The following is a 14446-nucleotide window of genomic DNA, read 5'->3' as shown; positions in this document are numbered from 1 at the left end:
AGTCATTTCCCTCCTTTCATGCAGGTCTGTGGTATTTTTTCACACATTTTATTAACCGACTAATTAAATTGCCTTGACCTAGCACGATTTATTTATTTCTTTATTTTTACATCTATATAATAATAATAATATTAATAAACATATAAATATAATAATTTTACATCTATATAATAATGCAATAATATTAATGTAATAAAATTATATATATATATATATATATATATATATATATATATATATATATATATATATATATATATATATATATAATTTATTATAATACTTATTATAAAAGTAATACAAAATAATAATGCATAAAAAGATATTAAAATGTAATAAAATAATACACTTCTCTCCTTTTCGTGTTGCATATACACAAATACAGACCCGACACAAAGAGCTGCTTAGACAATGAGTTACAGTGCTGATACACACAATGTGAGAGAGCCTGGCATTAACATAGTTTGAATTGTAGACAATAGCTGATGAGACAGGCATAAAAGAGGTCTGACAGATGTGAACACGAGTGAGGGGCCTCAGCACCAGTGAGAAGGACTGAGCGTGAGAGGAAGTTAGGGTGTGGTCCACTAACCAACTTCCATATTTTCTCTGTTATAACAGACTGGCAGATGCTGTGCTCTGTTTGACTCTGATTGGATGTGCTACGCAAGATCAAAATGAACAGCAAGGTAAGTGAACTCAAACAGCAGATATTTAAACACGCGCTTATTTTTGGAGTTTCTGAGCTTGAGTGTTACACAGATGCTACGAGGTAAGCAGATGTAGAGCTAGAGAGGAAAATGATATGCTTAGCAAGAGGCACACGTGCTTCAAGCATGTGAGATCACTGTGGACCACCTATTCGTCCATCTGATCCATCGATCATATAAGACTCAGAGGACCATCTGTCTGTAGAAACACAGTCACTCACCTGCAGAAGAAAGTGAAGTACACAGCCACAGTTCAATACATGCTTGCCCTCGCATGGATCAAAGTGGCTACTTCTAATGAAAAAGTTCTTAGAGGCCACAAAATAAAACAGAAAAGGAACAAATAAATGTGCAGCAATAATAATAATAAATGTTTTTTTATTCATTGTTTTCATGAAAGTTAGGACAAGTAAAAAATTTACTTTTTTTTTTTTTTTTTTCATGAGGAAAATGAGGCCTATAAGTACATTTAAAATGTGACTTTGTTAGATTTGTCATGAAATCACAGACACTCTTGAAAAATATTTCAAAATATTTCTTTCTATGACAGCTTATAAAGTTGCGTTCAACCTTTTATTTTAATAGTTAAAGCCATGTTCTATAAAGTAGCCAGTATGAATATATTATTGGATAGATCCGTTGAGACACTGAATTATATTTATACCCAGCTTTCATTTTTACATTTCTTTATGGCTCAGTCGTCTCTGTATTAAAAGGTGTTAAACAAGACGGGAATGACTGGCTTGATCTAACCTTTCAACAAATTGAACGTGTAGTAGTAACACGTGGCAGCAGTTCACAATTACAGGAAGTAGTGTGAAGCAAGACTCACACAAACTAAGTGGACACTACAACCATTCCTATTTGTTGTTGTAGGGGAAAGTGGAGATAATTTGTTTTTTGCTTATTTATTCAAAAAAATTTATAACTTAACTGAGTCCGATACAGTTAAACTGTAAGGACACAAAGGCTTCATGCTGGGCTGAGCTCTCCATATGCCGATTTCAGCAGAACATGCTATGTCCACGTTTCTGCTAGCTTAGGGGAAGCTGTTACAGACAGGAACATTGCACAGTTTGTTGTAATAGTGTTAACAAATCAGCAGACAACATGAAACTATTCAAACAGCATTTATGTAGAGAGAACTGTATGATTTAAATGATTATAAATTAAATTTCAACCTAAACTCAAAAATAATGCTTAAAAAACAAATAAAGTAAAAAATAAAATAAAATAAATATTCCTTATTAATAAATAATTTTATACATTAACATTTATGCATTTAGCAAACATTTTGCGCTGCTCACGCAATGCTCTACCACTGAGCCAATGGAACATATAACTTTCATAAGCTATGTATTAAGCAGCAAAACTGTTTCCAACATCGATAGTAATCAGAAATAATTGTTAAGCAGCAAAGCAGCATATCAGAATGCTTTCTGAAGGATCACGTGACACTGAAGACTAACGTAATGGCTGCTAAAAATTCAGCTTTGCATCACAGGAATAAATTACATTTTAAAATACATTCAAACAGAAGACAGTTATTTTAAACCGTAATAATATTTCACAATTTTGCTGATTTTTTTGTATGTTTTATCGTTTGATTAAATAACCTTGGTGGACTTTAAGAGATTTTTTGTAATATTTTGTTAAAGATTCTTAAAGATTTTGAAAAGGTGAGTGTTTTTCCATTTTGGAAAAATAGAATGCTTATTTTAATAATCCATGGCTTATTTTAACACCTTCCATGATATATGCCTGTCATGTAGACAATCTGACATGGAAAAATAAAAAAAAAGTTATTTGTCATTTTTTCTCATGTGATGGATCTTTTCTCTGCGCTGTTTGCCAAGGGGTTGACACAGTTTACCCAGTGACGCATCTTACCCCACACTCCTTGACACCCCAAGACTCTGCTATCATTGGTTCATATTTAAAGCCATGAGCTTTGGCCAAGTCTGCGGCAATCTGTTCTTTCACACCTACAGAACCGCTTTATTTTTGGTCCTGCAGTTGTTTGATTATACTAATGGAGAGCTTGGTGCCTGTAATGCCGGCCTGTCATCTGATGTGTCATAATCCAGTGTTTCTGTTATGTACTTGCTCATGTCACTGTTGCTAAGTAACCCCTCCCATCAGAAACACTGGCAGCCTTCTTTTGTTGGGCTTTTATTGATCAAAAGGCACAAATTTCCAAAACAACCACAATTGATTGGCTAATGATAATGTTGGGAAATGTCAAGACATTTCATCTCAAATGCTCTCATTACATGGGCAGAATGTTTACAGTTGCAAGAGAGAACTGTAAAGCACCATGAAATCTGAAATGACTCTACTTACAATATTCTACCATTCAGAAGTTTAGGGTTGATAAGTTATGCTCACCCATGTTACATTTATATTTTACAATATTACTGTGTTTTTATTGTATGTTTGATTGATTGTAAAAAAAAAAAAATTTAAACATCTTTTATGACGCTTTTATTCATTTTATTGTGTCCCTGCACTCAATAAATGATAAATTTCTTTTAAAAATACCTTAAACAGGCAATCTCTTATTCAGTCTGGTTCCATTCTGGTATATAAAACACACTTTTCACTGTCCAGTCAATTCCAAATAGTTAAAAATAAAAATAAAAATTCCCTCCAATATTACAAATGTCACATAATGAAAGTAAAATGGGTTCACATTGTTTTAAATTTGCAATAGAATAGAATACTGAAATAGCAGCAATGCTTTGTGGGAAAATCTCAACGTAATTTTGTACAGTCACCTTTTTCCACAGTCAAAGAGAAGTGTTTTTAACCTGTTTGTGTACTTCTGATTGTAGGTGTTTTCTCTTTTTCAGATCCTGTTGCGAGGGGCCATCTTTTTTCTGTTATTTATCTTCAGAAGTGAGTTATCATGTTTCTTCTCCTCTCTCTTTCACGCACGCACGCACACACACACACCCACACACACACACACACACTGTCTTTTATTACATTACACATATACATCATAAACATTTGTCAGCATAATCTGATAATGCCTATTTTTAATAAAATCCTACATTACCCAAAACCACAAATGACCAGCGGGTCTAATCTTTTTCAGATGGATACTTCCAATAAAAGATTGATTATAGCCGTTCTGCAATAATCACAGTGTTTGCCAGTAGAATTGCTCAGTCTCATGTGGCCATTCATCTTGTGAAGGGATTCATTGGAAAATCTGCACGTAGCCGGAAAATGCACACAAATATGCCGCGACCCATCTCTGCTAGACCACAATTAGTCCTTGTTCTGTGGCATGGTCTATGAGAGGCCTGCCTTCATTACAAACCACTGCACTCTACATCACCACACTGTTATTATGCCAGCCTCAGAATACATTTGCATTCATCTGCAGCTTGTGTGTGTGTAATCCCGAACTCTGAAGCCGGACAGGATCATTGAGCTGAATGTGTTTTCAAACACTCATAAGTCATAATGGTGTCAGAAGGAGATTGTTGGTAATGCTCTATAAAAAATTCTCAAATGCTCTTGTAAAAATCTCAGATATTTGTCTTTGCAGCCTTAATGAAAGTATCAAATTAATATTCTCTCTCTCTCCTGTAGTTTTATTTGACACTTTGTGATTTGTGTATTGGGTATTAGATAGTCTAAATGTCTTTTAAAGGGGACATTACACACACAGTTTCGGCAATAGCACACACAGTTTGTGGTGAAATTGCTGAAAAGGTTTGGGACCCCCCCACCCAAATGTCAAGCTATGCCTATGGTCACACACTACACGAGTTGACAACAACTCGGTCACCCAATGACTCTACACAGTCCCCAATCCATGTTTTGTCACGAAAACACATGTGAGAAGTTGAATGCGAAACAACAAGTTAAACAGGAGTTGTTTATTTCAAAGTAGTCAGTGCTCCAAGCTGTTTGCGCAATGATCTGTTCTGAAAAAAAATATCTCCATTTCTTGTGGCCAAACTTTTCTTAAAGCCATGTTGCTGCTGCTGTTTTCCTTCCACTGACCTCAACACATGGCTGTATATATATGGTGTCTATATTTATATTAATACAATCTGCATTTCTTGCTATAACTTTGAAATCAATCAGTTTTGGGTCTTAAATTATATATCAGTGCAATAGATTTCTATCCATTTTCCATTTTAAGCAGGTGTTTGCTTATACTATTTTCTGGTAATGGTCTTTTTATACCCTATAAATAATATCATAAGATACCCATCAGCCTTCAAAGATTTTTGAAAAATAGCCTAGGTACATTGTTGAAAATTCCCCTGGGAAATCAATATCCCAAGATCTTGAACTGTATCCCAGAAAACATACTTTCCGGCAACTCCAAAATATATGAGATGTGATCAGCATCCAAATGATCTCACACATTACATAAAGAGATGCACAAGTTTCCTCCACCCAAACTCTCTCCATCTTCGTGAAGAAGTTTTCTAACTGTAGCCAAAATGTGTCTTTGTTTCTGTCTATAAAGGTTATGCAGCTGAGAACTTGACAGATACAGAGACCCAGACAACACTGGAAAGCTCCATATCTCCGTTTTATAACACTGAACCCACAAACGTGGGTGAGGGTAGGATTTTTATTTCCTTTTTTGCATTTTTATTTCCCAGCATAACCACATAACCATCCCAGGATTGCCTGTTATGTTTTATATTATAGTCAAGATTATGTTTTATATATTTATTCTATACTTCCAATTTGTTTGCGGTTTTGAATCTAATTGTTTTCAATACAGATAAACTGAGTTACAGATCCAGTACAAAATGTCTTCGTTCTCTGTTTACCTTGATAACATACTCTGTAAAGTTTGATCTGTCACAGAAGGAATTGATTTTTGGTGGCATAATGAACTGGCGGTATTTATTTTGGATTATATCTCTAATACAATTAAATCACGAAAGTGTTCACCTCCATCCTCCAGATAATCTGAATATGACAGGGGTGACAATGAGCCCAGATGCAGACCATTTTAACCCCACAGCAACTGCAGCAAACACTGAAGCCTCTACAGACTCCCCTGTGACCTACTCTGCGACCTCCAAAAAGACGTCTGCCGCACACCGTAAGCCCTGATTCTGACTGAAATGCAACTTTAGTTTTAGTGGAAGGACTTTCAGTGTGGGATTGTGGGATGGGGGAGGGTAACAGAGCTGAGGATTGCATGAATAGCTGAGAGGCTTCCTCTTTACTCATGCAATTCATATCAAGGACACACATAATTAGCAGGTAATTAGAAAATGTTCAAGGCTCTTTCCATGCTGAGAGGCTTAAAGATAATGCGGCGTTTCCGCGGGATTGAGGAGCACTGTCGCGGCGAGCTGATATGCTTTATGAAGAATCAACCAACCATATATCCTGGGAGAGCAGCGCCATTGAAATATGCAAAAATTGAATTTGAAAGACAGGGCCGGACAGAGAATGAGTGCTGCTGGAATTTAAAGGTGATAAAGTAATTTGCATAAACTGCATCTCATTGACTCAACTCTAAGAAGCAGGAATTCAAAAGGCTCACTCCTATTCATAATTCTGCGAATTTGAGGAAAGAATGTACATGCAAGATTAGGTTTCTCTCCTTGTCTTTTTCCTTGACCTCACTTCCCACTCATTTTCTCATTGCAGCGACCCCTAACACCAACACCTCCAGAACCGCCAGAGTTGTAGAGTGGGGTAAAACTTTTTTCTTTTTTTTTCCCAAATTTATTCTACAGCCTATGATAGGCTGATATACTGTTACTTTTCTATTGTATCTATTAAAATCTTTGTCGATAATGCATATTTTCAAAACAGTTTTTTGAGAATTCTGAGTTTTGATTTTAATATAATAATAATATAGTTAAAATATAATCTTTTTTATTATTTTAAGATTTTTGTATTGCTCATTAAGCAATATTGTTATTGTATATTTTTTTTTATTTTTGTAAGTTTTTTTTTTTTTTTATATTCAAATTATTTTATATTAAAATTGTATTAAAACTGCATTCCTAACATATGTATATAATATATATATATATATATATATATATATATATATATATATATATATATATATCCAAAATCAATTATTAATAAAGGATGGTCAAATAATGAATATTTTCATTACATTTCATTTATTTTGTTTACATTCATTTCAATCTCCACTAAATTTTATCCATCAAATCATAAAGTAATTTGCATAAACTGCATCTCATTGACACAACTCTGATTGAATGATAGAAAATTATTGTTGGAGGTCATGTGAGGTGGACAAGTGAAATATTTTTTCTACCCATTAGACCCATTAGACACAGCAGGCTCATGAGTCCATCACCATGAACACACACACCCACACATATTCTACTGGCTTATTTAGCATATTATGAAAATGATAGAGTCCATTACATTTTATAGGCATATGGACTGTTTTCAGGTCTTGTTTATGATGTCAAAATCTCTCTAAACTGTGCAATTTCCTCAACAGATAAAAGATGGGACGAGCCGTTTCATTACAGTAAGTATCTGTTCAATCATTCATTAATTAATGGTGCTTGCTGATGCAGACATCACGATTAATGCTAGAACAAACCTCTAACCCAAAGTATTGAATGTCAGCTGTAACTCGTTTGTTCTACAGACATGGATGATACTTTAAATCATGTGTTGTTTGTGCTACAACTTTTCCAAATGACTGGACTTATAGATTCTCACTTAATGGATTATAAAACACACAACAGAAGGAACGTCACAGAAATCTAATAGCAGTGTTATTCTAGTAATATTTATATATTATTATAATTGAGTAATTATAGTTGTGTTGACCCAAAAATAAAAATTTGCTTAAAATGTACTCACCCTCAGGCCTTCCAACTTGTACATGAGTTTGTTTCTTCATTGGAACAGATTTGGAGAAATGTAGCATGATATAATTTGTGAATGGGTGCCGTCAGAATGAGAGCCCAAACCGCTGATGAAAACATCACAATAAACAAATCCATCAAGACTTTTTTAACTTTGACACTGGCAATAATACATAATCCATAATAGCGCTTCCTCCAGTGTAAAAGTGTATCCCCTGGTGATGTCTCAAATCAAAATCCACTGACATATTTGTTTAGAACTGGACTTTTGTTGCTTGATCTGTGCATATTTCTCTCCTGATTCAGATGAGATTATTATTATTTTTTTTTTTACTGGAGAAAGCAATAGTATAGATGAAAAGTTGTATTTTAGCCATATAAGCAACGGTTAAAAAAACATATGAATTTATTACAAGCATGCATCTTAATTGATGGACTGGAGTTATGTGGATTATTATGATGTTTTTATCAGCTGTTGGACTCTCATTCTTACGGCACCCATTCACTGCAGAGCAAGTGATGTAATGCTAAATTTCTCCAAATCTGTTATGATGAAGAAACAAACTCATCTACATCTTAGATAACCTGGGGGTAAGTATATTCTCCGCAAATTTATGGTTGAACTATTCCTTTAAAGAGTTTCCATTAACAATAACATTAATAGACCACATATTTGTGACCCTGGACCACAAAACCAGTCTTAAGTCGCTGGGGTATATTTTAAGCAATAGCCAAAAAAAAAAACATTGTATTGGGCAAAATTATAGATTTTTCTTTTATGCCAAAAATCATTAGGATATTAAGTAAAGATCTTGTTCCATGAAGATATTTTGTAAATGTCCTACCGTAAATATATCAAAACCTAATTTTTGATTAGTAGAACTTAATTTGGACAACTTTAAAGGTGATTTTCTCAGTATTCAGATTTTTTTGCAACCTCAGATTCCAGATTTTCTAACAAACCATACATCGAAGGAAAGCTTATTTATTCAGCTTTCAGATGATGTATTAATCTCAATTTCGAGAAATCGACATTTATGACTGGTTTTGTGGTCCATGGTTCACATTTGGTGATCTTGTGGAACTCATTACCAATTAATTGTCTGCTGATTTTTCTGGTACAGTAACGTACGAGCCGCTGACAGTGTGTTCGAACACAAAGACTGGAGGAACTCAATCTCCCTGTCAGTGGAAAGTATTGTGTTTATAAGAAGCACAGAGGTGCTGAGCATGGGAGCGCTATTACTGTCTCAAGAGCTGTAGTTGAAAGCTTATGACCTGGTGACAGCCGCTGCTTCAATCACCTCCTATTGTTAGGGCAGCTACATGTTCAGGAAATAGCCTCATTAGCTGTGACCCGAAGATGTCTCTGTTCTGCATTCATTCCCCAGGAACTAAGTTTATAAGTGCCTGAATATGTTTCAGAGTCATCAGTTAAGGGTGTTTTATGCCGGTTCACTGTTGCTTCAAAGCCTGTGTTGTGTGTGTGTGTGTGTAAGAGAGAGAAAGAGAGAGGTTTTGCCTGCTTTGCGGGTACCGAATGCTCCCACATGGATAGTAAAACTAAGAATCAGCTCTCAGCCATAAGGAAAAAAGCTTAATAACCATGACAAATAATGACTTGTATATGTATAAATGTTACCTATTTTAATTATTTTCATTTCATCATTTTAATTCCCATACCTAGTAATGCATATATTCCAGTTAAAACGAAATATTGGAATATTTAAGAAACAGATGCAGAGAGCTTATAAAATACTTTTTTATTATTTCCATGCTGCATTTGATGAAGTTAAATGATTTGTTTGTAAAATTGACTTTTGCTGCTTCTCTTGCTGTGAGAGACACTTGGTGATTGAAAGTCTGTTGTGACATCCTCACACAAACATGAAATTAAAAATTAATGTGACTTTATGTATGTTTCCAGACTGTTCGACTGGATTGTTCTGTGAGTGTGTTCTGCATCATGATTAATGCATAACATGACTTATGTTTTTACTTGTTTTTTTTCTTCAGATTACTCCAGTCTAAGTCATGCAGGGTTAACCATTGCCGCAGTTCTCTTTGTGATGGGAATCATGGTGCTTGGTTGTAAGTAAACCCATCTTCAAGTCTCAGTCCTGATTGGTTCACTCTCAAAAATAAAGGTACAAAAGCTGTCACTGGGGCAGTACCTTTTCAAAAGGTACACTTTTGTTCCTATTAGGTTCTAATATGTACACTTTAAGTACTAATATGTACCTTTAAGGTACTAAAATGGACCCTTTAGGTACAAACATGTACCTTTTGAAAAGGTACTGCCCCAGTGACAGCTTTTGTACCTTTCTGAGAGTGGTTTAAAAAACCATTATGTTTAAAATCCCCAAACCTCTCTTCTCTCTTTTTTCATTCTTCCTCCATCTGAAAGGTGGCAAAGTGAAACGAATTCCACTGTGTCGTATTGGCAAAGGAAGGTGAGCAAAAACTCTTTACCGTGAGTGTGTGTATCAGTAACATGCTACCAAACATATTTTTCTGCAGTATATAGTATACACTATGCAGTATGCAAATGCTGGCAAAATGTTCAGTACATATACAACAAATCCTAATGTGTAGAGTACTATATTCCCATTACATATGAAAAATGAACCGAAAATAGTACAAGTTGCCATTTTTAACCTCTTTCTTGATTTATTATTTGATTGGACTGCCCAAAAGGTAATATTTTCATGTTTTGGTCTGTTTAAATATATTTGTATATAGTATATAAACAGTACATTATTTACTAATATTATAAGTTTTTGTGTAAGCTCAATTGTAAACTGCTCATTTAGACAAATCTATAGTTAATTGGAGAACATCTGCATACTGTGCATAGTATACATGCTATTTACTGCTTTAAAAGTAGTATGCTCTTTCGTACATAGCCATTGTGTGCTATTTGAATGCATTCAGTGATCGGGTGCCTAATAACGTTTTGCCTCTTTCTGATGTGTCTTTATAATCATTATGGACTTCATTGTGTTTAGACGCCATTAGGGCTTTTATATAGATTGTTCTAAAACACATGATTTCAATCTTGCCACATATGGTGAATGCGAAGAGTTTAACTTGAATGTGCTTATTATACACCTGTCTGTGCCATTTGATAATGAAAATTTTAAAATGAAAATACACAGCCATTGCATGGAGAGAATGTCAACTGAATTGACTTGTGCAAGAGAGACAACAAAACAGTATATAATTTTAGTAATATAAGAGAAGAATAATGACACACTTTTCTATGAAAAGAGCCTTTACAAATGGTCTCGGCTATTAAGGCAAAAAGGCATAATTTTCTTTCTCTGCAAAATAGTAACAAGCGTTAACGCTTTACCTGGAGAGAAAGCAGATGTTGACTTGGCTTTGCCTCTTACAGAGCTGCTCTGAAAAACCTGCTGGAGGCTTTAACAGCCGATTTATATTATATTTAATGGAATATTTAATGCCCTGTGGCAATAAGCTGACTTATTAAATAGGGTGACCATATTTTAGTTTTCCAAAAAGAGGACTGTGGGTGCCCAAAGTAGCGCAATGACTATAGCTCAAATATCAACCATTTAAATTGTCATTTCCATACCTAAAATATATATTTTACAGTTACTGTTATGTATATTGATCATAAACACAGCTAAAAAAGCTTCCTACCAGTGGCCCTCCTTCACAAAACTCAACAGCACAGTTTTATCATATAGTAAATGCAAAATGTGTCAATACAAGCATTTCAGTAAAATCTAATTTATTCAACATTTCAAACCTTTAACCCACAGGGGAAAATCAACCCATGGCAAAAGAGCAGGATTAAGAAAACAGTCCCTTTGCAGGGCTCTAAAACAAAAATGCACACAATAAATGGTGATTGTAGCATGCAAAAACCAAATCCTGGAAATTTTTGGCGATTAGAAATGCCGAACTGGCGATTTTTTTCAGGTCCGAAATGAGGACATGTCCGGGAAAAAGAGAATGTATGGTCATGGTCACCCTATATGGTGCTGTATGTAAGTTTTTGACTCTACTGAAGCATAACAATACCATAATATGTTTGCAGATATTTAAGAAACATGCTAAGTGAACATACTTGTTTTTATGAAAAACAATGCTATGGTCAGTTATTCGCCTTTGAAAATGTGTGTACCGGGCCGGAATGTCTGTAGTTGTTTTGGTTTGTGAAATCCACCCACTGCCAGTTTACCCAATTGTGTTTTCGGCACCCCGGGTTGCCAGTTGGCGGAAAACAGCGTATTTCATTTCATTTATCGTTAAGTGCACTCGTTCCTGTTTGCGTCGTCAATCTGGCAACCTGCATGTGCGTTAAGTCTGAGGAGGAGGGGCCGGGTGAAAACAACCCTCTCCAATATTTTTAATTTGGACTGCAATACCTAGTTCAACCACTCGGTGTCAATCCTACATACAGCACCTTTAAATGTTTACTCCCCCTCAGGCCATCCGAGATGTACCTGTAAATGAGTTTGTTTCTTCTTCACAACAGATTTGGAGAAATTTAACATTACTTCACTTCTCTGCAGTGATTGGGTGCCGTCAGAATGAACTGAGTCCAAACAGTTGAAGATCACAATAATCATTCCACACAAATCCAGTTCATCAATTAAAACATCTTGTGAAGTGAACAGCTGCATGTCTGTAAGAAACAAATCCATCATTAAGGCATTTTAACTTTGACCTGTCACTTATGGCCAAAATCCATAACCCATAATAACACTTTTTTCAGTAAATATTATATATAAATATTGTATATATTTAGAACTGGTTTGGACTGGTTTCACTTATTCATGGATTACTTGTGGATTATTGTGATGTTTTTATCTGCTGTTTGGGCTCTCATTCTGACGGCACCCATTCATTGCAGAGCATCTATTGGTGAGCAAGTGATGTAATGCTAAAAATCTCCAAATCTGTTCCGATGAAAAAACAAACTCATCTACTGTACATCTTGGATAGCCTGAGAGTGAGGACATTTCCTGCAAATCTTCATTTTTGGGTGAACTATTCCTTTAGGGACATTCCCACAGGATGTTACTGGTGCGAAAATCTGCTCTCAAATATGATTTACTGTGGTTAAAAATCATTCTAATTAGACAAATAATTAATTTTCTTCTTACTATAAATCACATTGCATTGCTGCTCATTTTCATAACGTTAACTCTGGAAATGTTGACAAACTGTTGCCTACATAGAAAACTAGTTCATTGTCAAAATGGCCTCCAGGTGAACTGATTTACTTGAAAGGGACTTTTTTTTTTTTTTTTTTTTTTTTTTGAGAAAGCGCACAACTAACTATTTCTCCTTTTCTCTCTCTCCAACCTCTTTCTTACCATTTTTTTCTGTGTGAATAGTTCATACGAGGTGACCAGAAGTTAACACTTTCCCCGGCATTGATCAGCTGGCTCTGCAATAAACAGAAGAACATCAGCAGAAAACCCAGTCAGTCCTGTTTCCACAGCGGTTACAGACTTGCATTCCCCCTTGTGAGAACAACATCATAAGGACAAGATGGAGAGGTTGTGTGTGTGTGAGCGTGTTCATTATTTCAAACTGATCTCCGGGTTTGTCACAGAGGCGCCGGGGAATAAGATGTGTGCTATCGTGCAGCACTAAACGCCAGCAGTAACACAACGGCTGGGACTTTGGCAGATCCCAACGTAATCACGCATCGCAGACACAAAATCCCTTCATCCCTATGCTCTCCTGCACCAAACTGCTCGGTTTAAGCATCACACTTTGTACAATATAGACCTGTACTTGTGTTTTATTATTATTATACTGTGCATCCTCAGATGTGTCAATCTTTTGGAAACACAGAGAAACGTTGTGTAGCTCACAAGCGCCCTCAAGAGGCCTTCAGACGCATTTATTATGAGATCTCCCAAGAGGAGAGAATAAAAGAGTTTGACTGAGTCTGTTTAGTGATTTATGTATCTGGAAAAAAATATATAAATACATAAAATTCCAGCTTTATCAGTGTATAACGCCTGAGTTTAGGATAAGTGAAGTTTCATATTACTTCTCTTGCATAAGCTCGGTTGGGCTGTCAAAAGTGGAAAATGAGTATATGCTGATGTCAGAGGAAAAATGAAAATATCTCTCGGTGGCATTTACCATTAGCATATCTCAGCTGGAAAATTGCGCAAGGTGTTAATGTAAATATTGTATAGGTCACCCAAAATGCAAAATCTGTCATAAAAAAGGTTTTTTTTTTGTTTTCTTCCATAGCGCATATGTCCAAGATGCTCTTTTATGAACAACAAAACTGAATGGTTGATAAATAAAGCTAAAATTAAGTAAATAAATAAAAAGTTAATTTAAATTAAGGTGAAATAAAAGAAATTTAAGAAACTTAAACTGAAAAAAAAAAACTTATAGGAAAATTAGAAATGTTTGCTTTGGTAACTAATTAAAAAAAGTACTAAAACAAAAACTGAAATAAAAATAATAAAAAATGTAAATGTTTAAAAGGCAAATGTTATAAGAAACATTTATAATATATAAAATATAAAAAATTATAAAACTACCAAAACATGAAAATAAGGAGAAAAAAAAATAAAAATAAAAAAGCTATTCAAAATATGAATAAATACTCTAATACTATATAAATAATACTAATATAACACTGATGGCAAGCACCAAAAAGTATCTTAAATTTAATTTATTCAATTTAATAATTATGAATTATAACAATTATTAATTTAAATGCATCATTTTACATAAATTTATTATTTAAAAAAAATGACATTTTTCAAAGGAAATTGTTTCATTCACAATAGCACCATGCTAATGGAGTAGATATCACCCAGTGAGTAGATGATGATGATCAAACTATGCATCTAGTCATTTTAATGATCT

The 14446-nt window shown here is 34.6% G+C and overlaps 1 protein-coding gene across 1 annotated transcript; it reads left to right on the top strand.

Annotated features, from left to right (window-relative positions):
- Positions 1-532: 532 nt before the first annotated feature.
- fxyd5 (FXYD domain containing ion transport regulator 5) lies at positions 533-13501 on the top strand. The gene is made up of 9 exons (XM_042771526.1): positions 533-689; positions 3563-3608; positions 5206-5304; positions 5656-5796; positions 6354-6401; positions 7192-7221; positions 9584-9658; positions 9975-10020; positions 12940-13501. The coding sequence occupies exons 1-9, from the start codon at positions 678-680 to the stop codon at positions 12962-12964; spliced, it is 522 nt and encodes a 173-aa protein (XP_042627460.1). The 5' UTR covers positions 533-677; the 3' UTR covers positions 12965-13501.
- Positions 13502-14446: the final 945 nt, after the last annotated feature.

Source organism: Cyprinus carpio, chromosome A15 (assembly GCF_018340385.1).
Source record: "Cyprinus carpio isolate SPL01 chromosome A15, ASM1834038v1, whole genome shotgun sequence".
NCBI lineage: Eukaryota > Metazoa > Chordata > Actinopteri > Cypriniformes > Cyprinidae > Cyprinus > Cyprinus carpio.
Note: the sequence above shows the minus strand (reverse complement) of the source record. Positions and strands in the feature narration are given on the sequence as shown.